Genomic DNA, 27,883 nt, shown 5'->3' with positions numbered 1-27,883 from the left:
GACTACAAGTAATCTTCTCAAGGGGAATACAACTTTGCACTTCCATGTTCCAGTGATCAATGTGAAGTAGTGAATCAGATTTTGGTTACCGTGATACATTTCCTGACTATTGATAACGCAATTTTAATAAATTTAGATTTACTTCTGGAGAAGTAAACTTTTATAACTGCCAAATTCCCCAGAAGAAACAATTCCAGATCGAGAGGGAAGTTCATACCAATATTTTTGTCAATCTTTCCCCCAATTCTATCCAAAAGGGTCTTAATTTAATGCATAACCAGGTGGAATGTAAAAAGATACCAATATCTATACCACACCTATCAGAAATTTCTGGTTTATGTATCTTTTGAGGTGTGAGATATAATTAGTGCATATAATTATTATGAATCCGTGATTAAGGTAGTCATACTATGTACACATCTCTGTTCATGAACCCTTCTGATGACAGTTGTCATTGACACATCCACACTTGCCTCCCGGAGAGTGTTTCTGATTTGTCGGTCAGCTGTTGAGGGATTTTTCTTCATTATGATGAGAATTCTGTCATCAGTAATGGAGGTATTCCTTGTCCTAACAGTCCCTTTGCAATTACTAAACTCACAGTACATTCTTTCTTCATGATATTCCAAACAGTTGATTTTTGGTAATCCTAAGGTTTGGGCAATGTCTTTTACTGTTTTATTCTTGTTTTTCAGCCTCATAATGGCTTCTTTGACTTTCGTTGGCACAACTCTGGTCCTTGTGTTGAAAAATGGCAACCACAGACTCCAAAGGTGATCAAAAGCTTAGAAGCAAGCCTAGCTCTCTTATACCTGCACCAATTAAGCAATTAAATGTACCTGAGTAATCGCAAATACCTGTGAAGCCAAATGTCCCAAACATGTTGCCCTGAAATGGGGGAACTATGTCTAAAAAGTGCTGTAATTTCTTCATGCTCAAACCAAAATGTCTACAAATAACCTTGAATAAAATCTGGAATGTGCACGTTCAGCACATGTGAATTATTTGATTACAAATTTAAAACTGTGGAGCACAAGGGCAAATAAAGGAAAAAGTGTTTTTGTCCGAAACATTATGGAGGGCACTGTATAAAACCCAGATTCTTGTTTAATTAGCAATTTTTATCCTACATGCATGCCCACAATATGTCACATGTGTGTCTCAAATCATCTGGAATATTATGGAGAGGTGAAAACATGGTCTCTATTCAGTTTGGATTTTCTGGCACTTCAACGGAGTGTGAAGCCAGAATGCTAACAAATGAAAAATGGCCCCAGTGTATAATTAGTAACCTGATATTACCAGGGTCTGATGGTAAAAAGTACGGTAACAATTTTCCTCAAGATACAAAGCACTCTATAATCAATCAGCTTACAAAAGTTTTGAAGCTTCAGGTGGTTCTAAATTGAATTCATTACTGATTTTAATTTTACTGAACTAATATACAATGGATCAATAGTCAATCTAGCTTTGTGCATGGGGAAATTGTATCTTGAAAATTTGATTGCATTTTTTTTTGGAGGTTATAAAGGATTTACAACGGAAGGAGACATTATCTAGGTGGAATTTAGCAAGACTTTTGACAAGGTCCTGAAAATTGGATCACATGCACTAGCCAATTGATTTAAAATTGGCTTGGTGGAAGGAGACAGGGATTGGTATTGAGTCCACTGCTGTTGATTATCTCTGAACAATTTGGATGACTTTGTCATTATAAGAGTTATCGTTTGCAGATGACACCAAAATTGGTATAGTGGACAGTGAATACATTTTTAAACAGGATTTACATCATCTGGAAAAGTGGGTCAAAGAATGACAGATGGAATAACTTGAGCAAGTGCACAATGTTGCACTTTGGAAAGTTAAATCAGCCCAAAACCTGTACAGTAAATGGTAAGATTACGAGAGAGAGTTTTAGAAATGTAACCTTGGGAATACAAGTACATAGCTCCCTAAAGATGGCTGTGAAGGTGGTATTTGACATGCATTCCTTCACCACTTCAGGCTTTGAACACAGGAGTTGGGACATGTTACAACTGTACAAAACATTGGTAAGACCACATTTGAAGTATTGTGTGCAGTTCTGATCACCCATCTATTCAAAATATATTGTTAAGCTGTGTAGGATGCATAAAGATTCATGAGGATGTTACTGGGACTGGTGGGCTTGGGTTAAAGGGAGAGGCTGGGACTTTTTTCTGGGAGTGTAGGAGGCTGGGGGCTGAGAATATGGAGATGTATACAATTATGAAGGATAGAAGGTGAATGGTGATGGTCTTTTTCCCAGAGTCTAAAACTCAAGGGCATGGGTTTAAGATGAGAGTTGAAGGACAGCGTCTTCACTCAGGGTGGTGAGTATATGGAATGAGCTGCCAGATGAATCTATCGAGACAGGTAAAATTATGACACTTAAAAGGCAGCTCAACAGATACAGTGATAGAAAATGCTCAGTGGGATATGGGACTGGCTCAGGTAGACATCTTGGTCAGCATGGATGAGTTGTTGTTGACTACCTTTTAACTCATCAATTAGAAACTGTTGACATAAATAAGTGCAATTTGACTTGTTAAAGGTATTTGTATAATTTAAGATCATGCCTTAAATTTTTGTCAGTTTTTGTTCTCCATTTCTTCTCAAGACTGGCTATTTTATTTTTTTTTAAAAGACTGATCTTTATACTTGTTTAAGTGTTCATGCTCTTTGGTCAAAGTTCAGAAAATACAAACCTGTGCGGCTGACTTCATATAAAATTATAATTTTAATGTTTGACCATAGATGTTTGAGAAGGGTATAGTAATTTCTCATCAATACCTTCTGAGCACAAGCCTTGCATCTTCTAGCTTCAGATTATAGATTTGCTTCTATTCAATAATTTTATAGTTTTAAAAGTGGACCTTTTAAAGGGAATGCAATCAAGGTCTTTTTTTAAAGCTGTGACTCAATATTCAAAAAATTAAAGGTTACTCTATGACAGATCTGTTCTAATGATGAGTTGTGTTTGATGCATTTTAAAATAGAGTAGCACAAGTGGAAGGTCAATACTTAAACAAACACTGGACTGATATATATTCAAGTTAGTGTATTACACTTTGCTAAAATGAATGTAGGATTTTGCACTTAATTAGGCTAAACAATTAAGCTATGATTTTTGAATCTATGATTCATTATTTATTTTCCTTGGTTTGAAAGTAACTTTTGGAATTGTTTCGTGCACTGCATGCATTGGCAGATGCTTCTGCCTCTGGTATGGGAGCATTTTATGGTAAAGAATGGATTTTGGAACATTGAAACATTTTCTTGACCAATGCTCTCTGTTTAATTTGGCAATGGTTTGTTTAATTGCTTCTAGGAGTAAAAGCTAAGCCTTGCACATAACATGATTTTATTAACCCCATTGGTAATGTTTACATGCTGTTACTTCATCTTTTAAACCATCAACCAGCTGTGTGGTCTGATTAGCAGTTTTTGTTGCCTTTAAAATAAAACTTTTGATAGTTCCGTCTTTTAGCGCTGCTGCAAAGCATTAATATTCCTTTTCCCCTCTAACAAGAGGTGATGTTTCTTGCAGTCAAAAAGATGCAATCAAGCAGTATCTGCATTGTTAGTAGGAGGTAGAGGGTGAGAGTGTTAATTAAACCAGGGGCGGGGGGGTGGGGGGGTGCAGGTGCTAATATTGCATATAACGCTCCAAAATATGTCCATGGAAAATGTGTCCAAATTCTCGATTTATGACCAGATTTTTTGTTCTCTGTCAAGTTCATCTTGAATTTAAAATAATCCGAAAAAAATGTACAGGAAGTTTACAAAACCCGATTAAGCAATTTGGGCATGAAATTTACTTGTACATTCACTTTTTTTTTGTTGTTCATTATGGTTTGCCCCTAGATGTGGATGTGTTTTTTTTCCAGCATGTCTATTTTTTTCCATCTAATTGCTCTACCACATGTCAATATGTCCAATAGCATATTATTGAACCTGCCTCAAACACTGCCTAAGATAACAGCAAACAAATATTTTTTAAGAATATTATTGTAATTGGCATTTCCAGACATGATAACATGGTGTGGAATTTTTCAGGCACCTACATCTATAATAAAACATTCCTAAAACTATGTCACACTGTAAGGTTTATAAGAGTATTTTATGTTCTGAATTGTGAAATGTATTATTTAATAAATCCAAGAAGCTGAGGTCAGTAAATATTTGTGACTTTTAAGTGTTTCTCTCCATTACTAATAGATTGATATTAGAGCAGTGGCATTCAAAATAGATGCAACAGACCCATTATTTGTAAATTTCATTGTCTGCTGTAGAAATTGCAAACTTTCAGCCATTGTTCAATTGGTAGAGAATAAAGGACTGCTCTTTAAGTGTATGATGGCAGATTTTGTCTTGGGTTATTAATAAGGTAAGGAAAATGTGTGATCTTTAAAATAAATAATTGCCAATGTGCTAGGAAGATGACTGGCCTTTTTCCCACTTTTGTCTCCTGTTTTAAGCCTTTGTTACAGTTTCAAAACAAGATGTATTAGTGGTGGCAATCTACTCAACAAATACTAAAATATTAATCACTTGTGGATGTGCACCAGTAATGTTAAAAAGTAATTAAATTGAAATTGGAATTCTGTAAAAATGACTGGTGAGGGAAATCTTTACATATCAGGATCATGATTAAAAATTAAAGCTTTTGATCTGACTGTGTTATGTAATTGTATGTTTTAAACATTTGTTAGTCTGCTTAAAACATTGATTAATATGAAAGTTTTGAATCCAATCAATAATGTTCTAAAGGTAAACGCTGCAGATGTTGCAAATGTGAAATTAAAAAAAAATATTTTTACCAGAACCAATCAGGCCAGTCAGAATCTCCAGAGAGAACTTGTCAGGTTCCTGACATTTCAAAAGAAGTTTGTTCAGATTGCTGAGTATTTCTAACATTTTCTACTTTTAGGCAGAAATGTTGCAGTTTTGAATTATGTGAAGCACACTGTGAATCTTGTGTTCTTTATTGATGGAGGAAGGGGTTTAAGAGAAGGAAGATCACTTAGATTTAAAAACACTGCTGTTAAAGGTATTTAAATTTTTACTTTTTAAATAAAGTATGTGGAGGAATGTAATTTTTTCACTGTCTTCTGTTAATTTTATACTCTGTAAATCTGAATAGATGTGCCTAATATATTTTCTAATTAAAAGTTATCTGTAGTAAATCTTTTTTGTAAGATGTGTTATATTCTTGAAATACTGATATTTCTGTTTTAAGACAAATGATGCACTTGTAAAAGAACACTAGTTTTAAATGGGCCTGTTCAAACTCTGAATGTATAGCACTACTGTATATTAAAGTATACTCCAGCTTTAGCCTGCTCAATATTTGTTTGCATTTAATATGTTCGGAAACAGTTAGTTAGGATGGCTACAATGGCCATCAGAAGCTTCCATATTTGCTTTTGTTAGATGATTAGTATTGTATGCAAATACCAGAAAATCAAGCTGTAATAATTTTTGTTCTCTGGTCTTGGTGTGGGATTTGAATTGAGGATATTCTGATTCCAATGGGAATGCTACCAACAGCCACAGCAATCATGGTGTGGCACATTAGCGCAGTGGTATTACAGTGCCAGGAACCTGGGCTTGAATCGAGCGCTGGCTGCAAGGACTTTGTACATTCTCCCTGTGTTGACGTGGGTGTCCTCTGGGTGTTCCTTTCTTCCCAACCATCAGAAATGTTTGGGGATTGTTGATTAATTGATGTATTTGGGGGGCACAGGCTTATGAGCCAGAAGGGCCTGTTGCTGTGCTGTATCTCTAATGTTTAAATGCAGTCTGCTGGAGGAACTCAGCAAGTTGGGCAGCAACAGTGGGAGAAAAAGAATGGTGGTTGTTTCATGCTGAAACCCTTTACCAAAGCTGATTAGATAGAGAAGAGACGGTGCAGAGAGGACAGAGTAGGATAGAGGCCTCATGTAGGATTGGTGAAACATGATGAGTAGTAGATTTGTAGGTACCAGACAAAAGAGGGAGAGAGTGGAGTAGGTGATTAGAAGCCCAAGACCAGTATGGAAATCTGATGAGACAATGAGTAGAGGCACAAAGAGATGGTCAGTAGAGGGGGGGTGGAGTTAAGAGAGCAGAAGAATTCAGTGGATGGAACCAGAGGAGAGGGATGAGAATGGGCAGGGAATAGAGGGAAGGGCAAAAAATAGGAAGGGAAGAGCAGAAGGGATGCAGAAGAGGGAGGTGGGGATCTTGTTACCTGAAATTAGAAAATTGTGTTTGTACCATTTGGGCTTAGACTGGAATAGGAATAGAAACCATTATTCCTCTGCTTTATGTTGAGAAGGGCAGAACTGTCAGGTTGGTATGGGATGGGGAGTTAAAATAGCATGCAACTACCGCAGCTGACAGGTTTATGAAATCCTATGGGTTGAGGTAAATGCACAATAAAATTAAATATCAACTTTAATTTCCTTTTTTTTGAGTTGGGGTAGGGGTGGAAAGGCAGTGGTGGACAAGTGATTTTTTTTTTTGCATAGCTGTTCAGAGATTGATAAGAATTGAATGTGTAAAGTCCCGATGTAGGTATAAACAGCAGAATACTCAAAAAGAATTATTCCTGTACCCTTAAGATCTGTTAGAAGCAAGCTGGGTCATTGTAGGGATAAGGCAGCCAGAAGAACCCAGCGATTGGAGATTTCTAAAGTGTCTGTCGCAGGCTTCCTGCTTTCATGGAGACATGAACCATAAAACATTACAGCACAGAAAACAGGCCATTCGGCCCTTCTAGTGTGTGCTGAAATATTCTGCTAGTCCCATCAACCTGCACCCATTCCATAACCCTCTAGACCTCTCCCATCCATATATCTATCCAATTTATTCTTAAAACTTAAGATTGTGTCTACATTTACCACGTCAGATGGCAGCTCGTTCCACACTCCCACCATTCTCTGAATGAAGAAGTTCCCCTAATGTTTCCCCTAAATCTTTCACCTAAAGCCATGTCCTCTTGTATATATCTCTCCAAAGTGGAAAGAGCCTACTCACATTTACTCTGTCCATACCCCTCATAATCTTGTAAACCTTCATCAAATCTCCCCTCATTCTTCTACACTTTATGGAATAAAGTCCTAACTTTATTTTTTCCCTGTAACTCCACTCTTGAAGACCCGGCAACATCCTGGTAAAATCTCTGCACTCTTTCAATCTTACTGATATCCTTCATGTAGTTAGGTGACTAGAACTGAAAACAATACTCCAATTTTGCCTCAACAATGTCTTGTACAACCTCATCATAACATCCAAACTCAATACTTTGATTTATGAAGGCCAAGATCCCAAAAGCTTTTATTTTTATAGCCCTGTCTACCTGTGATACCATTTTCAGGGAATTATGTATATGTATTCCTAGATCTCTTTGCTCCTCCACATCTCAGTGGCCTACCATTACTGTGTATGACCTACCTTGGTTTGTCCATCGAAATGCAACACCCCACACTTATCTGCATTAAATTCTATCTGTCATATACTGGTCCATTTTTCCAGTTGGTCCAGATCCCTTCCTCGCTGTCCACATCGCCTCCAATCTTAGTGTAATCAGCAAACTTGCTGATCCAATTGACCACATTATCATCTAGATCATTGATGTAGACAATAAACAGCAATGGTCCCAGCACAAATCCCTGAGGCACACCACTAATCACAGGCTTCCAGTCTGATAAACAATCATCCACTACCACTCTGACTTCTCCGATACAACCTCTCAATGCTTGAACCTTCTAAAGTAACTCCCATGTGAGACTTTGTCAAAGGCCTTACTAAGGTCCATGTAGACAACATTCACAGCCTTTCCTTCATCTACTTTCTTGGTAACCTCAAAAAAAATTCGCTAAACAGGACCTACCATGCACAAAGCCATGCTGACCATCCTTAATCAGCCCTTGACTGTCCAAATACTTGTATATCCGATCTCTCAGAACACTTTCCAATAATTTACCTACTATTGAAGTCAGGCTCACTGGCCTGCAATTTCCTGGTTTACTTTCGTAGCCTTTTTTAAACAATGGAACCAACATAAACAACCTGCCAATCCTCTGGCACCTCACCTGTTGCCAAGGACATTTTAAATATTTCTGTCAGGGCCCCTGCAATTTTGACATTAGACTCTCTCAAGGTCGGAGGGAATGAACAAAAGGGGAGAATGAGATAGTCGATTTGCAAGTGGCAGACCAATGAAAGGCAAGAGGGGGAAAAAAGTCAACTGGAGGATGAGAAGTTGTTCAGGATGGCTACATGGAAGATGGGAGGAAACAAGCTGCCAGTGCTAGAATATGATCATTAGTGAAGGTGATATAATTTGGGGAGGGGTGAAGGACAGATGGAATCAGGGAGGGGATTGAGTTGGAATGTGAGAAGAGGTTGAAATCTGATGGGGAGGGGGGTGAAAATGGGTCAGGGTTTGATGGAGGTGTGAAATAGCAATGAGACTTAAGGTCATTGATTTCACAGAGCAATCACGTTGACCACAATTCCATTCTGAACTACCCGTTAAATACCACTTTAACTTACTTTCCCATTCCCACATTGACCTGTCATCCTTCGCCTTCTCTGCTTCCAGATTGAGGCCCATCACAAGCCTGGAGAGTAACTCCATTTTCTACATTCAAGATTAATTTACTGTCATGTCATAAAACAGGTATAATACACAAAATTTGCTTGAGTCTGCCAAAAAGCATACAGTTTTGCCATTAGCAGGAATTACCAGGTGCCTCTTGCTGTCAGAGAAAGAGAAGCAAAAGAGAGTCGCTGTCTGGATGTGTCTACAGTACTCCCGCAGTCTCCGCAGCCGCACGGACTCCAGTCCAAACCACTGACAACCCAAGCTCCAGATCTGAACCTCCAACACGATCAGAAAGCCACCAGTGCCCTCTGCACCCTCTTGCATCACGGTTTCGATACCTGGTGCCCCTTTCAGCCTGTCCCCAGCACTCCTCAGCCTTGTACGAGTCATTTGACTGCAGTTGCCAGCAACCCACATGAGTTCCTCACCTTGAGTCACCTCCCACCTGTGTGTTCTTTAACACCGTAGTCAATCGCTGGTCTGCCACTGTGGTCACCAGTGAGTCATCTCTGCTTCTCAAATGTTGTGGGGTGGGGGTTGATGGTCTCCCGGTTTTCTGGTGCTCTTTGCCAGTCCTCTGCTTCCCTGGAGTCTGTAACCACTCGTGGCTGCTTCTGAACATGAATTCTGTCAATTTGGGCTCAAACCACGGTAACATGATTTTAAAATAAGCCACCGTTGGCTCCTTTAACAGCTCCAGCTGTGCCACTGTGAGTAGTCTACTGTCCAATGTTGTGAACATCGAATTTTCCCATTTCAGACATGTCTCTCTTTCTCTGAACTATTGTTCTTTTTCCTTTCTTCCCTCCTTTTTTTTTTACCTCCACCCATTTCATCTACCAGATCCCACCAACAGGATCCCCTTCCATTTCCACCTGTCCTTCCACTTTTCTCTAATACATCACCATTATCACCTTAACTATCAACAGGAATATTTTTCTTTCTAATTGTCTTGTGTGATCCAACTTCTTCCACCTGATCCCCTTTCTTCTCTATCTCCCTTTGTCTATGCTTTCAGCCCCCATTCTACAACACTTCTCACCCTCTCCATCTGCCCATCATCTTTCACCCCTCCCACGCTGTCCTCAAACTGTCTTGATGAGGGGTTCTGACCTGGAGCACTGACCATTCTTTTTCTCCCTCCCAAGTTTTTTTTTTGCTTCTGCATTCTTCAGTGGGCTGTGGCTCCTCTCACAGACACCTGAATAAAGGTGACTGTTCCCACAGCCCCCTCCCCAGTTCAGGACAGTAGACCAGCATGAATGTGCCTCCATTCTATTGCTAATAAAAGCCTATCAGTTTTACACAACTTCGTCTTTTGGCATTATTGATGGTATTAGCAATAGTACCTGGCGTTTAAATCATAACCTTGACTCGGTGTTCCTATTTGCCTGTAATAGCACTCCACTTCCACAATTAAGTATTTATCAAATTGTGTGAAAAATGCCAAAAATTGTAGTTGTGCCAAACTTGGAAGAGAGTTTAGAAGATCTGTGAACCTATTGAGAGGGAAGATTTGCCTCCTTTCTGCTAATGAAGGTGTTATTCATCTCCCTCAACATAAGGCTGGGGTTGGGGGAGTGGATGGTAAAAATAAGAGTGGATCTGGAAGTGCAGCAGTGCCATCTAGTGCTGAGAGTGCACAGAGGCTTTAAAAATCCTCTTTCAAAATTCATGCACTGCCAGACTGAGAAGCACCTGCATGCTGGAGCAACAACCCCTCATATTCCATCGGGGCACCCTCCAACCAGATGACAATAACAGCCACTGCTCTGGATTTTGATTCTACCTCTTTCCCCACCTCCCCTCCCTCGCATCTTTCCCTCTAGCTTTGTCTCTTTCTCCTTTTCCCTCTCTCCTTTCACAGACCGAAAAACAGCCACCCCAAACCCCTGCCCCAATCAATTCTCACCTTTCTTCCTATCCAATTAACACATATTCTGTGGTCTATTCTCCTCCCCTTCTTCCCTTTTCCCCCGACCATTTAACACAGACTCCTCTTATTTTGCTTATACCTCAAGGAAGGCCTCAGACCCAAAATGTCCATAATATATCTTTACCTCCTATGGACGCAGTGAGACCAGCTGAGTTCCTCTACCATTTCTGAGTTTTTACTCATTTTGAAATTCTGCACCTTCTGGGTAGTCTGTTGGGCTTCCACCCCATTTCTGCATTCTGGGTTGACTGAAGCCAATGAGAAAACTGTAGACTCTGTCATAACTTGGGCAATAGGTTCATGTTGGTGCAAGTGGATTGATAATTTTGTAGGTGGTGTACTCTTGCCCATATAGAAAAGACCCGTGTGCTTTCTTATGACTAGATTGAAGGATCTCAATGTGTTCCTCCATTTTTGAACAGCCATGGGACACAAGTTCCCAGAGGTGGGGGGAGGGTGGGAAATATCACATTTTTCATGGTGGCATTGAGACTTTAATTTTTGATGCCAACCATGTAAATAATCTGCCTTGCACATTGGAACTGACTGGAAGTAAGAATTTTGGATTGGACAAAATATTGATGTTTATCTTGGAGGGTTTTGCTTGATACAGCATTGATATGATCTCTCTAACATTCTGAGGTGCTTATAGACATCTGCATCTTTAAAGCATGAAGATGGATGCTATGTGGAAGATCAAAAACATTGTCCAGGGTTTAAATTTGAACAACGTACATGTCTACCACCTGTCCTTGTCAAAGTTCAGATTTATTGTCATGTATGTAGTCGGACATTGCATAAAACCCTGAGATTCTTTTCCCTGTGGGCCAGGCAGAATTTATACTTCTCAGTAATTCCCAAAAGAAAACTGCACTCAGGAATCTATATGAACAAAAGAAAGAAATGAAAACAATAAGGAAGTGAATGAAAACTCATCAAAACAGAAAACAATAATAAACACTGTGTAAATAATAAACACTCTGTAAATGAATCTCTGATTTAGCTTGTTGGAGTCTAATGATGGAGGGGTGGCAACTGTTCCTGAACCTGGTGTATTGAGTCAAGTGGCACCTATAACTCTTTCCTGAGAGCAGCAGTGAGAACAGAGCGTACCCTGGGTGGTGTGGATCCTTGATGATTGCTGCTACTCTCCAATGGCAGCGTCCCTGTAGGTTTCTTGATGGTGGAGGGAGTTTTGCTTCTGGAGTACTGGGCTGTTTCCACATCCTTTTGGAGTAGAGGTGCTTTCTTTATAATGCCATTTACATGTTGTGTCCAGGAAAGGTACTCCGAAATAGTGACTTACAGGAATTTAAATTTCCTCCCCTTCGCCTCCTCTGATTTTCCCCCCCCCCAATGATCACTGGATTGAACACCTCTTGTTTTTCCTTCCTGAAGTCAACAATCAGCTCCTTGGTTTTGCTGACATTGGGTTGTTGATGGTGCAGCATTCAGCCAAGTTTTCAATCTCCCTCCTGTAGGCTGACCTATCACCCCTTTTATTCAACCCACTACCATGGTATCATCGGCAAATTTGTAGATGGTGTTATTGTCGTACTGAGCCATACAGTCGTAGGCACAAAGTGAGTAGAGCAAGGGGCTAAGAACATAGCCCTGTGGTGGTGCAGTACTGATGGGGAATTGTCAATGCTCTTCATCACCTCTTCAACCAAAAAACTCAATCAAATTTCTAAGATGATTTCTCATATTCAAAGCCTTGCTGACTGTCCCTAAACAGTTATTGTCTTTCCATACAATGTTAGTGAAGTGCCAGCTGATGAAGTAGACAAAGACGATGTGGCTTTTATTAGCAGAAACTCATGGTACAATAATGAAAGACAATAGATACATATACAGTTATATGCAAGGAGAGTGTCCTTAGTAGAGATAATGCACAGCAAATGTTAGTACAGCAAGGCTCGCCAGAGGAGAGACAGGCAGCTTGGCTGTGAAGGGGATTGGCAGCTCTATACCTCCACCTGCTGGTCTGGGTTTGTGCCATTGGCAGCTCTGTACCTCCACCTGCTGGTTTGGGTTTATACTATTGATTAGCTCTGTACCTCCACCTGCTGGTCTTCCAGGTTTCTGCCATTGACAGCTCTGTACCTCCACCTGCTGGTCTGGGTTTGTACCAGTGGCTGTGCTGCCATTTTATTTGTACATAATGTGACACCAAAGCCTTCGACATCGTGAGCAGGAAAGGGCTTTGGCAAATACTAGAGCGCATCGGATGTCCCCCAAAGTTCCTCAACATGATTATCCAACTGCACGAAAACCAACAAGGTCGGGTCAGATACAGCAATGAGCTCTCTGAACCCTTCTCCATTAACAATGGCGTGAAGCACATTGACCACCGCCAGTGGGCTGATAACGCCTCAAACCGTGCATCTTGGCGCCTCACAGTTTGGCGGGCAGCAACCTCCTTTGAAGAAGACCGCAGAGCCCACCTCACTGACAAAAGGCAAAGGAGGAAAAACCCAACACCCAACCCCAACCAACCAATTTTCCCCTGCAACCGCTGCAATCGTGTCTGCCTGTCCCGCATCGGACTTGTCAGCCACAAACGAGCCTGCAGCTGACGTGGACTTTTTACCCCCTCCATAAATCTTCGTCCGCGAAGCCAAGCCAAAGAATGTGACAGCTAGTAAAACCAAGAGTACTTGTTGCAAACTTCAGCTTCTGCAAGCATGTAATTCTTTGACATTCACTAATATTTGGCATTTTAAAAAATCAAACTTACAATTCAAAACATAAATAAAAATGATCTAATTTCTCCACATTATTGCAGAGAACATATAAGGTTGAATTTGGTGATTTATCAGCAAAGCTATTGGAAAGTGTCCCATTACCACATCCCCACGTTTAAAAGCTGTAGGCCAGTCATTGATTATAAGTTAGATTAGGATTTCTTTGTTTGAGATTGATTGATGGTGATGAATGAAAATTCTAACAGATGTCTCAGAAATATGGGCAAAAATATGTATATATTGAGTTTTAGTGAAGATAGAGTAATTGATAATTTTGACCAATTTCAACTGAATTTAACTTGCTCCACCACTAACCTACTATCACAGTCTATTTATCCTTGTATCGCTCCCTGTTGTCTTCCCTTTCTACCTCTGGCTTTTCCCTGTCCAGTTCGTCCGCCCAGTCGGGACCGGTGAGGCGGGCCATGAGTGCTGACTTAAGATGGCAGTGCAGACGTTCGACCAGTGCATTGGCTTGCGGGTGGTAGGCCGTGGTGCAGTGTAGCTGGATCCCTAACCTGTTGGCGAGCTGTGCCCAGAACGCAGATGTGAACTGGGCGCCCCGATTGCTGGTGAGGTGACCCGGGACTCCGAACCGGGAAACCCAACCATGCAATGGTGCTTGGGAGCAGGAGTTGGTGGAGGCATCTGGCATCAGGATCGCCTTGGGCCAGCGAGTGGTGTGGTCCACCATCGTAAACGGGTAATGGTTACCCTGGGAAATGGGTAAGGGCCCGATGATGTCCACGTGAATGTGGCTGAACCGTTCCTAGACATGCTCGAACTCCTGTACAGGCGCCCTGGTTTGCCTGTGCACCTTGGACGTCTGGCAATGGGTGCATGTTCTGACCCAGCCCGCGATCTGCTTCAGCAGCCCATGCCATACGAACTGTTCTGCCACCATCCGGACCGTGGACCTGATGGACGGATGTGAAAGGTCATGGATGTGATGGAAGACCTGCCTGTGCCACTGCTGGGGAACCACTGGTCACGGGGTGTCCAGAGATGTTGCACAGGATGATGCCTTTGCCGCTCAGAGTCGGGAAGTCTCAGACCGCAGGCCCGTGATGATGGTCTTGAAGGCCCTCATCTCCTCATCAGACTTCTGATACCGGGAGAACTGGTCGAAGTTGAGTGCATCGGCAACCACATTGTCCTTCCCCGTCTTGTGCCGAATGCCGGAGATAAACTCCGACACGAAGGAGAGGTGATGCTGCTGGCGGGCTGACCAGGGATCCTTTGCCATCACGAGCACATGGGTGAGGGGTTTGTGGTCGGTGAAGATGATAAAGTTCCTCCCCTCCAAAAAATAGCGGAAATGCCGCACAGCCAGGTACATGCCCAGCAACTCACGGTCAAAGGCACTATACTTGCGTTCCAGCGGGTGGAGCAGGCGGCTGAAGAATGCCAGCGGCTTCCAATGTCCATTCACCAGCTGCTCCAGGATGGCACCGATGGCTGTGGCAGAAGCATCGACTGAGAGTGCCATATGCAGGTCGGTGTGTGGGTGGGCAAGCGTGGTGGCCTTCGTGAGGGCATCCATGGTGGACTCAAATGCGGTACAGGCTTCTGGGTTCCAAACGAGCGTTTTGTGCTTGGTTGCGATGAGGGCGAATAGCGGCTGCATGATATGCGCAGCTCCCGGGATGAAGCAGTTGTAAAAGTTAACCATACCCGTGAACTCCTGTAGCCCCTTGAGGCTGTCCAGCCGTGGGAACTCCCTGATAGCGGCGACCTTTGCAGCAACGGGTGTGGCTCCTTCGGCCGTGATGGTATGGTCCAGGAACTGCATGGACACTTTTCCGAACTGGCGCTTGACTGGGTTGATGGGAAGGCCGAAATCGGTCAGCCGGGAGAAAGGGGTCCGTAGGTGGGCCTTGTGTTGCGCCTGGACCTTGCTGGTGATGAGGATGTCGTCCAAATAAATAAAGACTAAATCCAAGTCCCTGCCCACAGAGTCCATGAGGCGCTGGAAGGTCTGCGCGGTGTTCTTGAGCCCGAATAGGAATTTGAACAAGCCAAAGGGGGTGACGATGGCCGTCTTGGGTATGTCCTCAGAGTGCACCGGAATCTGATGATATCCGCACACCAGGTCAACCTTGGAGAAAACCCTCGCACCGTGCAGGTTGGCCGTAAAGTCTTGGATGTGAGGGATGGGGTAATGGTCAGGAACTGTTGCCTCATTGAGCCGTCAATAGTCTCCGCAGGGACGCCAGCCGCCGGAGGTTTTCAGGACCAGGTGGAGCAGCAAGGCCCACAGGCTGTCGGACTGCCAAATGATCCCCAGTTCCAACAGGTGTGAAAATTCCTCCTTTGCCACCTGGAGCTTGTCAGACGGGAGCCCGCGTTCCTTGGCATGAACCGGTGGGCCCTGGGTGGGGATGTGGTGGAACACCCCATGGCACGGCGAGGCAGCAGAGAACTGTGGCTTGAGGAGTGTCGGGAACTCATCCAGGATTTGCTGGAACTCGTCTCTGGGCGTGCTGATTGTGGCTATCTGCGGCTGCTCTGTGCGGGAGGCGTCAAGGCGAATGGCCTGGAAGGTACAGGCGTCCACCAGAAGCCTGTGTGCGAGGAGGAAGTCTGCACCTAGGATGGCGGTCAGGAGGGACGAGACGGAGAACCTCCACGTGAAATTTGATTGGCTGATCTGGAAGTGGACTGTCTTGTTCTCCGTACATCCGGATTTATGTTGCATTGGCCGCACGGAGGGGAGATCCATGAAGTCTGTTCCTGGACTCGACGGCCATGGCCGGGTTGACGCTGATCTGCGTTCCAGTGTCAACGAGGAACCGCCAGCCACTGACTGAGTCCTGCAGGTAGAGGAGGCTGTATATTTGGCCAGCCCCTGCAGCCATTAACAACAGCTGGCCTGGTCATTTCCCTGGAACGAGCAGGGCTGACGACACTTCTGAGCCTTGGCTCCCCAGCACTGGTGGTAGAAGCAGAGGCCTGGACCGGATGCTGTGGCCTTGGTTATGCTCTTGGGGGCTCTTGCAGGGGCCGGATGCTCTACCGCAGCGCTAGGGGCAGGCTTGGCATGGTCATGCCCGTGCCTTGTGACCTGCTGGACCGCTGAACCCTCCAGGACTTGTGTGAGCCATAGCTCTTGTGCCTTCTGGGCGACTTTCTTCGGGTCGGTGAAGCTCTCCTGCACCAGTAGCGGCTGGATGTCCCCAGCCATATGGTCAAGGAAGATGCGCTCAAAGAGTGAGCAGTTGGTGTGCTCACCCATGAGCACGAGCATTTCATCCATCAGCTCCATTGGGGACCTGTCCCCCAGGGCGTCGAGGTGCAGCATCCGAGCAGCACGCTGGTGTCTGGATAGTCTGAGGGCTCCGGTAAGCACTCGCTTGATGGTCTCATATTTGTCTTCGGTGGGTGGATGCTGAACGAGGTGCAGCAAACGTCTGGTGGTGGCCTTGTCTAGGGCAGCGACCACATGGTGGAATTTGGTCGTGTCGGACGAAATCTGGCGAAGGTGAAACTGAGCTTCTGTATGGCCGAACCAGGTCTCCGGCTCCTGAAGCCAGAATTCAGGCAGTTTCACGGCTATAGCGCTGATCCCAGGCTCGCTCATGATGGGTTCAAAGACGTTTGAACCAGTCGGGGTCACCAATTGTAGCGGCAGCTACTCTGCTCCTGAAGGAACACACATATCCAGACGGGTTGAGCTCAGTGAGCAGACTGGTTTATTGCAGGTTTCTGGGCTGCACTTATACTCCCAGCCAGGACCTGGCTGAGAACCTCACTGGAGGGTGCTGACGTCACTGGATAGTGCCCCACTCACAAGGCAGCTAGAAAGGGTCTGACACAGTCAGCATTGTCCAAAGTCAACCGGTCCCTGACCTATCTCGGAGGTAGTCAGAGAACCCAGCTAAACGTACCCAGGATGTGTCAGCCGGCGGCTTGGACAGCAGAATGGCCGCTGGCGACACAGGGAAACCCAGGCTGAAGTGTCTGTGGTGATCAGGGTGGGAGACGGGTTGCTGCCAGGGCCCGGGGTGGAGAAGGTGGGGGTGAGAGGTCGCTGCCGCACAATTGACGGTGGGAGGGAGACTGACAGCTAGTAGGGGGCAGGGGAGACTAGTTTGTGTGACGCGTCACTTACTGCGTCATCACGGGTTGGTGATTTACTGGGGCTATATCCCTCAGCTTAAAAGGTGCTGAAGTGCCCCACTAATCGCACCTGGGTTCCAGGAGGGCTACCTGGGTGCTGCAGCTCAAAAGTGCCATGTCTTCACACTCTCTGCTTAGCCCCATTTTCTAAATCTCATACATGGGGAATTGAGTGGATTGGCCCCTTGGTAGAAGATGGATTATTTTGTCTTGGAGCATGAAATGAAACGAAACCCAATGCCAATTTGTCCATGTTGATTAAATTGCCTATCTGATCTTGTCTCATTTTTCCCATATCCCTATAAATCTTTCCTCTCCATGAATCAACATCATTTTTTTTGTACCTCCCACTAAAGTGTACCATTTACACACCACCCTCTGGGAGGGGGTGGGGGGGGGGGAAGGAGATACCCCTCAGTCCCTTTTAAATCTTATCCCTCTCACAAATTTTTTGCCCTCTAGTTTGATACTCCCCTTCTCTGCATAGACTCTGCCTATTATCAATGCACTTCCTTATTTTATGTGCAAGGTCACCTCTCAGCCTCTTACATTCCAGGGATAAAAGATCCCAGCTTATTCTGTGTCCAATAAATCAAGCCCTCCAGTCTTGGTAACGTCCTTGTGGGTTTCTGCACAGTTTTTAGTGTAATGATATCCTTCCTATAGAACTGCACACAGTGCTCCCAATTGTGGTCTTACCAAAGTTTTGTACAGCTATATTCTCCAGTATTAAGTTGATAAATGAAGGCTAGCATTCCAGAAGCTTTATTCACCACTGTCACCAATTCACCGAGCTATGTCCTGGCACGCCAATGTCACTTTGTTTTCCAGGGTCCTCCCATTTGCTGCCTTAGTTTGTAACACCAAGCACATCTGATATAAACTCTGTCTGCAATTCCTCAGCTTGCTTACCTAGTTGATGAAGACTCTGTTGTAATCTTAAATAACCCTCAATGAAAACTATACATTAACTTTAGTTTTGCAAACCTAGTAGCCATGTCACCTATGTTCTCATCCAAATCATTATTATAAATGAACAACAGTGGAGCAGCATCGGCCTCTGGTCACAGGCCTCCAATCTGAAAAAACAACCTTCCTCAACCACCTTCCTATACCTCCTACCATTCCAGTTTTGAATAGCGAGCCAACACCCTTGTGATCTAACCAGCCTACCATGCATGTAATTAAAAGCCTTGCTACACTCCATGAAGAAGACATCAACTACTTTGCCCTTATCAATCTTCTTGGTTACCTCTCTTTATTAAAAAAAATCATAATTGAAAGAGATGATTTCCCATGCACAAAGCCTTGCTAACTTTTTAATCTGTCCTTACTCTTCAGTAACTTAGCATTAACTGATTTTAAGATCACCAATCTGGAGTACCCAGGGCTTGTCCTTGCAGACTTCCTTAAGTAAAAATACAACAAGCCACCCTCCACTCTTCCCTAGCTTCCCATAATATCCTATGACCTACTTGATCAGCCCCTGTGAATTTATCAACCTTTGTGCTTAAAGACCTCCAGCATGTCTCTTCAAGATATTACCATTTATTTCAACCAGGTTCCTTTGCATACATGTTCTTCTCTAGGATAAGAAATAATGGTAAATATTCATTTAGGATCTCTCCCATCTGTGTCATTTAGGATCTCTCCCTCTGTGTGGATTGAGGGATCCTATTTTCTTGTCACCATATCTGGCCAGAATATCTAAATAAGATGCTTTTGAACTGTGGTTATAGCTTCTTAAATTTCTGCCTTTTTCATGTTTACCCTGGAAGATTATTTGTTGCACCATAAACTATCTTACACCCTCTCTTCTCCACCCACACTTAAATAATGAATCCAAAGATTGAAACTCATCCAATCTTGTCTCTTCCTGTCTCCTAAATATCCTGCTCGATAACAATCATGAGGTGTCTGTGCTCCTACAGCCTTGGCCTCTTGAACTTCACATGCCTCATATGTCACAAATGTTTTAAATAGACAAGGTCCTAAAATCTAGCATCAATATTTTTATTTGCTGATATTCTAGTGAATTATCTTGGGATTTTTTTGTAAAAATTGCTATCTAAACTAAATGGAAGCTGTTTTATGAATTCTTATTCCATATTTGCCCTATTATTGACCTTATACTTTCTGAATATAATAGAAATATAAACAGGACAAAAGTTTGGCCATTTGGCCCTTGTGCTATTCAAAATGTGTTTGTTTATTTTTTGACATCATCTTTTTTTTGGTAATATTCTGATGTCTCATGATTCCTGTCATTTTGAAAGCTCAAACATTGGAAACTGGTGGCAATATTGATTGGAATAATTTCTGCACTTGTCACTTTAATTTATCCTCCACTGAATTTTCAAGGTTATTTAGAAAAGTCAATTCTTGATACTTTCATTAAACTTGCTGACAAGGGTAATGTTTTTTGGTGAACCAATTTTTGTTGTGTTGAGAGAGAAGGTTTCTGCACTTGAGAACGAACTAAGGTCACTCCAACCTCGGACATTGAGCTGCAGTATGCAGCCAATAGTTATGTATTTGCAGAGGCGGAACTCTAAGTCAGTGGCAACTCGTTCATCTGAAATATAGGAGAGAATATGCCTTCCATTAAATTTCTCTAAACAAATATTCTCCCATCAACCTACCTCACTTCACAATAATAAAGGGGCCTGATGACACCTAATAAAATGTAGGCCACTTTTTTACATCTTGCCAAATAACCATACAACAATTACAGCACAGAAGTAGGCCAGTTTGGCCCTTCTAGTCCATGCCGAACGCCTACTCCCACCTAGTCCCATTGACCTGCACCCAGCCCATAACCCTCCGCATCTCTCTTGTCCATATACCTATCCAACTTTTTCGTAAATATTAAAATCGAACCCACATCTTCCACTTCGGCCGGAAGCTCATTCCACACTCTCACCATCCTCTGAGTGAAGAAATTTCCAATTATGTTTCCCCTAAACTTTTTCCCCTTCAATCTCAATCCATGACCTCTTATTTGAATCTCCCCCACTCTCAATGGAAAAAGCCTGACAACATTGATTCTATCTGTCCCCCTAATAATTTTAAATATGTCTATCAAATCATCCCTCAGTCTTCAGGGAATAAAGTTCCTGCCTGCTCAACCTTTCCCTGTAACCCAAATCTGAAACTCAGGTAACTTTCTTGCAAATCTCCTCTGCGCTCTCTATTCTGTTTGCATCCCTACTATAATTCAGCAACCAAAACTGCTCACAATATTCCACATTTGGTCTCACCAATGCCTTGTACAACTTCAACATGACTTCCCAGCTCCTGTCTTCAACAGTCTGATTAATGAAGGTCAACATTACCAAATGCTTTCTTCACCACCTTATCTACATGTGACTCAACTTTCAGGGAATTATGTACCAGAATTCCTAAATCCCTTTGTTCTATTGCACTCCTCAATTGTCTACCATTTAACGTGTATGACTTTTGCTGATTAGTTTTGCCAAAATGTAGCACTTCACATTTATCTGTATTAAACTCCATCTGCCATCTTTCAGCCCCCTTATCTAACTCTCCAATATCCAACTGCAAACTTTGATAATCTTTTTCACTGTCCACAACAGCACAATCTTTGTAACACCTTATCATATAGATCATTTATATATGAAAAACAACAATGGACCCAGTACCGATCCCTGAGGCACTCCACTTGTCACTAGCCTCTAATTTGACAAACAATTTTCCACTACTACTCTCTGGCATCTCCCATCCAACCATTGTTGAATCTATTTCACTATTTCAACATTAATACCTAATGCTTGAACCTTCCAAACTAACCTCTTATGCGGAACCTTGTCAGAAGCCTTACTAAGTCCATATAGACAACATCCATAGCCTTCCCCATATCAACCTTCTTAGTAACTCCTTGAAAAACTCTTAAGATTTGTTAAACATGATCCACCATGTATAAAACAGTGTTGACTACTCTTGATCAGTCTTTCCAAATAATTGTATATGTCACCTCTAAGAACACTTTCCATTAATTTACCCACCACCAACATCAGACGCACATGCCTATAATTACCAGGTTTACTTATGGAGCCTTTTTTTAAACAGCGGAACAACATGAGCTACCCTCCAATCCTCTGGCACCTCCCCCATGACCTGTGACATTTTAAATATTTCTGTCAGAGTCCCCACTATTTGTACACTAACCTCCCTCAGGGACCTAGGGAATATCTTGTCAGGACGCAGAGATTTATCCACCTTCATTGTCTTTAAAATAGTCAATCCTCATTAATCTGTATATTGACCTCACTACAGATTTCCTTACTTCACTTCGCTCAATATTCCTTTCCTTAATGAATACGGAAGAAAAATAATTATTTAAAAAACCCCATTTCTTTTGACTTCTCACATTCCCTACCCCTCTGATCCTCAGGAGCCCAATTTTATCCCTCACTTTTCTTTTACTTTTAATGTACCTGTAGAAACCCTTTGGATTTATTTTTACCTTGACTGCCAAAGCAGTCTCGTATCTCCTTTTAGCCTTTCTAATTTCTTAAGCTTTTTTTTACACTCCTTGTATTCCTCAAGTACCTCATGTATTCCCCGCTGTCTATACCTGTTGTCCACATCCCTCTTCCTCCACACCAAATTCCAATATCCTTTGAAAACCAAGGCTCCCTATATTTTTTAACCTTTCCTTTAATCTTCACAGGGCATACTGACTCTGTACTCTCCAAATTTCCCCTTATGAATATCCTCCACTTAGCTGTTATATCCAACCCTGAAAATAAATTATCCCAAATCCACACCGTCTAAATCCTTTTGCATCTCATCGAAATTTGCCTTATTCCAATCAAGAATCTCAACTTAGGCCCAGCCCTATCCTTCTCCATTATTAACCTAAAGCCAATAGTATTATGATCACTAGACCCAAAGTGTTCCCCAACACAAACCTCTGTCACCTGACCGATCTCGTTCCCTAATAGGAGATCCAATACTGTCCCCTCACTAGAAGGGAGATATTGGTAATGAGAGAATTGATAATGGAAGACACTGCCTTACTTTTATGCACTATTTTTTTTAATCATAATGTCATAATATGGTTGTAATATGTATGTTTGCACTGTGATGCTGACACAAAATACCGAATTTCATGACTTGTTCATGACAATAAATTCTGATTCTGAATATGTCCAACAATGCAGTCTACGGTCTTCAAAGTTGCTGTGGACTAAGAACCAATGATTCCCACCCTCCTGCACACTTCACATATTGACTGTCTATGCAAAACAGTGAAGTTGCTCTCTGAATTGTTGGCCTAGTCTATGTTTGGTCTTCCTTATATAGAGGTAACCACAATGGGAGCATCAATTGCAGTAGATTAGGTTGGAGGAGGTCCATGTGAATTTTTGCATAAATTGGAAGGTCTATCCACGTCCCTGGATGGTGGTGAAGGGTTGCAATTCTCTTAATTGCAGATGAAAGTGCTTGGAGTCATGGAGGGGTGAGTAGAGAGGAATGAGCACACCAGGAAATCAAAGAGAAAGTGGTTCCTTTGGAAGATGGGAAGTGATGGGAGTGGATAATGGGGTTGGTCCCCCGATCCCATAGAATCTGCCAAAAATTGACAAAGGATGATGTTCTGAGTGCAGAAGCTAGGTGAGGACAACGGAGAACTTTACCTCTGATCTGTTTGGAGGGAGGATGAAAAGAGAAGTCTGAAAAATGATTGGAAGAACCACATTTCTTGAAAAAGGAGGACATTTCAGATGTCCTGGAATGGAAGGTCTTCAGATCCAGTGAAATCCGAGTAACTGAGAGAAAGTTATAACATCCTCACAAGAGGCACTGTAATCTAGGAAGCTGTGGGAGTTATTGGGTTTGGAATAAATGTCAGCACTGAGCTTCACTGTTATTAATGTGTGACGCTGAGCTATCAGTCATTTTCGTGTAGGTTCTCTATCCTACTGTTACTTTAACACCTCTTTTCTCCGGTTCTAATTAAGATCAAGATAAGCTTGGGGAACAGCATCTCATCATTCTTCAAGGTTTGTTACAGTCTTCCGAACTCAATATAGAGTTCAGTAAGTTCAGATAATGATTCTGCTATTCTTCCTTGTGTATCCTTTGACCCATCCTTTTCTTTACTTATTCCATTATCATCTCATTTGTCATTTGATCTCTTCCTGTCTCCACCACAGTCCTTCCCTTCTTGCTCTTTCATCCTCTCATTACTTTTTAAAAGTTGATATAACTTTAACTTTTAACATTTCTGAAGAAATAGCATTGCCCTTGAAGGGAAATTCTATATTCCTCCCAGCAGGTGTTCCCCAATTTACTGTATGTTTCCTGGAGAATGTGAATTTCAGAGCTGGCGGCAGGACACATATCAATGTTCATAATGGTCAGCAATGTCTAAAAACAAATCCTGTATAAGATGACCCCTTGAATTTCCATCTTAAATGTAGGTTTTGAGTTATACTCACTGTATAACGCTACCCCAACTGTGGCACTTACAGCTGACCAGTGGACTGATGCAGCTGGGCACATTTGATAAACTAATTCACAATATTTGAAAAGCAAAATGCCCAGTAAAGGTTTACATTTTAATGGCATATTTTAAAATAAACCACAGTTGGCTCCCTTAACAGGCCATTTAAAGCCTGTACAGACCCAACAGCAGTCAAACAGAGTCGATGGATCGTGGGGGAGTGCTGCGACTTCACTGTTAATGTTCGGATTTTCATCTTGGTGCATAAGAGGACCCTTGGTTTTGGGATGACATTTTTTAAAGTTCAAGGACTGTGTCTTATATGCCAACATATATAAAACCATATAACAATTACAGTACGGAAACAGGCCATATCGGCACTTATAGTCCGCACAGATTTAAGTGAAACTCCACTAGTTCCACCTACCTGTTCCCTGCCCATAACCCTCCAACCCCCTCACATCCATGTACTCATCCATCCTCCTCTTAAATGACAAAATTGACCCTGCTGCAACCACCTATTCCGGAAGGTCATTCCACTCAGCCACCATTCTCTGAGTGAAGAAGCTTCCTCTTATGTTACTTCTAAAATTTTGTCCCCTAACCCTTAACTTATGACCCCTCGTTCCAATCTCTCCTACCCTCAAGGGGAAGAGTCTATTGACATCTACTCTATCTATTCCTCTCATAATTTTGTAGACCTCTATCAAATCCCTCCTCAACCTTCTACGCTCTAATGAATATAGACCCATTCTACTCAACGGTGTACTCAATATACAGTAAAAAGGCAAGGAGATCCAAGAGGTGTATTCTGCTACAACATTAAAGGATTTGAACATTATCCAAATATGTATAGGTGGACAAATATATGCTTTCATGGAAGCACACCATATTTGTGGAAGAAATTTTTGCTTTATCGAGAAAATACTACCATACATCTTCCAGCCCTTGTCAAAACTAGTGAACTCACTACTTTTGAAGGTGTCAGAAAACATAAACATGGCAATAAATTTGCTCCTTTTGACAGTCATTATATGTTATAATTTGTACATGTACAAATAATAAATGCATACTCTCCTCTGTCATTTCTCAATTGCCAAGTAAGTGCAATGCTATTACAATCCCAGCAACTTAGGTTTGAATCCGGCACTGTCTGTAAGGAGTTTGTATGTTCTCTCTGTGATCTGTACAAGTTTTCTCTGGGTGCTCTGGTTTCCTCCCATCCTCCAAAGCGTACTGGGCTGTAGGTTAATTGTGTGGCACGGGTCTCAATGGCTGGAATCGGCTTCCATTGAATTGTAAATAAAACATTTTTTTTTAAATCTTGGCTTGAGATTTAAAAACATTATTTTCCAGTGCAGCTTGTTCTCCACCTTTAGTTAGACTCAGCATGCAGTATGTTTATCATAGGCGTAGTACAGAGATCCAGTAATCTTAAACAGCTGATATAAATTAGAGGAAAAAAGTTTAAATATTTGTCTTGCATCTTCCCAGTCATTCATTTGAGTCATTGAACATGGCTAAACATCCTAAGAGCATTATGGGAAATTATGTAATGGGTGCCACGTGAATTATAAGGTTAGGGAATATGGTCAAATAGTTTCAAGAAGCATCTTAAATGAGAGTAAAAAAACAAGGTATTTGGAAGGAATTCCAACGCTTAAGGCTGAGCCACCTGAAGGCACAGTGGCCAACATTGTTTGGGGAGGTGGGGTGAAGGAGGTATTACTCAAGTACAGGCTTCGAGCACACAGTGATATTGGATTGTTGTTGGACTAAACATTATCAGACACAAGGGGCCTCCTGCTTACAAAAGAATTCTGCCAAATGTTTCCAGAATTTTAGAGATTAATACAATAATCATTAAATATATTATAACATGTCTTTGGAAGCATCAAGAATCCTATATAGATATATATATTTCTTCATATAGCAGGTCAGCAGTTTGTCAGGGGAAAAGATGTAATGAGAATAAGAATTTTCCCTTGGCATTTTCACATTAGTGCTTATATTATTAAAACACAGTTATAATTAAACAAAATGCAAATGGTTAGCTAAATAAAGTAGTTAAATAATTTGTTTTTTTAAAAAGTTCCCTGGAGGAAATGAGTGGGATGCAGAGGAGTTGAGGGCTGGAGCATGATCCCTAAACTGCAGGAGATGTGGGCTACCAAAAGTGATGAATATATTCAAGAAGATGGAGTTGGTAGAGTAGCATCGTTTGGAAAGCAGGTTTGGATTAGAAGTGGCAACAATGAAAGGGAGACAATGACTCTGAAGGTATGTGATCATAATGATAGCTTCAAACAAATTATGGATACCAAGAAACATTGTTTGCTTGCACAGATGTCCTGGAAAGCAGGTTGAATTTGTTTTTGTAGGAGGGAACAAATAATGAACTCAATCTTCCTATCCATTGAACTGGAGAAAATTGCATTTGTCAAGTCATTTCACAGTGGAGGCAGTGAAAGAGGTTGGGGGAAGTGATGGGTTCGTAGGGATGGATTCCATCGATATTGGTAAGATGATCCACTGACTATGTCTGATGTTGCTTAGGCACAGAGATGGCAGTGATGGGACAAGAGGAGAGTACTGGTTATGATTGAATACCTGAGTGATTGTCGATTTGTATTGTGAACAGCTGAGCCCCAATTACCAATCCTTGTGCTAACCTAAAAATGGGCCATTTTTTCCTGTTGTTTCCTGTCAGTCAAGTTTCCATCAATGTCAGTTTCCAATCCCAAATTCCATGAGCATGAATTTTGCATACTCTTTCCTTACGTGATACTGCATGAAAAACCATCTGGAAATTCAAATACATCACATCCACTCATTCGTTCTCATCAGGAACAAAGCAAACCCTAGTTGGTCTTGTTGAAGTATTCAGCTATCATAGACCACAAAAGGCTTTCAAACCAACAGTCAAAGGACAAGCCCCCAAAACAAACAGATCTCTGTCATGAGTCAAGGCTCCTCCGACACTCTCCGAGCCGGAAGCATCGGTTCCTGTTTTGACCCCATCAACTCCTGTCAACCGAAACAGCGATGGTGTCGCCCAGGATGACAAGCTGGTTGATGCCACTCATTGGGCTGACGCTTTTTTAAGTGTCTCCTTATCCCTGCTTAGAAAGATTCACGCCGGTCAGAAGCTTTGTCTGCAAACTTGGGGGGGGGTTAATTATGATTTTGTTGTTCATCTTTTGGGCAGCTTCGTGGAGGGGAAGGAACCTGCGTGTGAAGTTATGGTTAAATGTTTTCAAAGAACCTGACTGCAATTGAAACAAAATGCTTTAAGGGTGATATGTTCATGCAAGTGAACTTTATTCAGTGTAAGTACAGTCTAGTTTTTTTGTCTATTAAACTGTTTATTCTTAACACAGGTGCATTAGTTGGGATTTTTAAAAGTAACTCTCAAGCAGCTGGAAAATATACTTTTCCGGTATCTACCAATCGCCATCGTTGGGGTTTTATCTGAGTCTTCTTTCTTTGGCTTGGCTTCGCGGACGAAGATTTATGGAGGGGGTAAAAAGTCCACGTCAGCTGCAGGCTCGTTTGTGGCTGACAAGTCCGATGCAGGACAGGCAGACACGATTGCAGCGGTTGCAAGGGAAAATTGGTTGGTTGGGGTTGGGTGTTGGGTTTTTCCTCCTTTGCCTTTTGTCAGTGAGGTGGGCTCTGCGGTCTTCTTCAAAGGAGGTTGCTGCCCGCCAAACTGTGAGGCGCCAAGATGCACGGTTTGAGGCGTTATCAGCCCACTGGCGGTGGTCAATGTGGCAGGCACCAAGAGATTTCTTTAGGCAGTCCTTGTACCTTTTCTTTGGTGCACCTCTGTCACGGTGGCCAGTGGAGAGCTCGCCATATAACACGATCTTGGGAAGGCGATGGTCCTCCATTCTGGAGACGTGACCCATCCAGCAGACTGCTCAAACTACAGGGGAATCACGTTGCTCTCCATTGCAGGCAAAATCTTCGCTAGGATTCTACTAAATAGAATA

General features: G+C 42.4%; 1 protein-coding gene across 4 annotated transcripts in view; it reads left to right on the top strand.

Annotated features, from left to right (window-relative positions):
• Window positions 1-5,207, top strand: part of dennd11 (DENN domain containing 11) — a 42,150-nt gene extending 36,943 nt beyond the window's left edge. For 2 of the 4 annotated variants that reach the window (XM_069903702.1, XM_069903703.1), the window contains one exon: window positions 696-5,207. In XM_069903702.1, coding sequence (XP_069759803.1) covers window positions 696-833 — 138 coding nt within the window. In that variant the 3' untranslated portion in view covers window positions 834-5,207. The remainder of the gene's footprint in view (window positions 1-695) is intronic. The other 2 variants (XR_011346653.1, XM_069903700.1) reach the window with 2 other exon arrangements.
• Window positions 5,208-27,883: the final 22,676 nt, after the last annotated feature.

This window comes from Narcine bancroftii, chromosome 11 (assembly GCF_036971445.1).
Source record: "Narcine bancroftii isolate sNarBan1 chromosome 11, sNarBan1.hap1, whole genome shotgun sequence".
Lineage (NCBI taxonomy): Eukaryota > Metazoa > Chordata > Chondrichthyes > Torpediniformes > Narcinidae > Narcine > Narcine bancroftii.
This window is presented reverse-complemented; position numbering and strand designations above follow the sequence as displayed.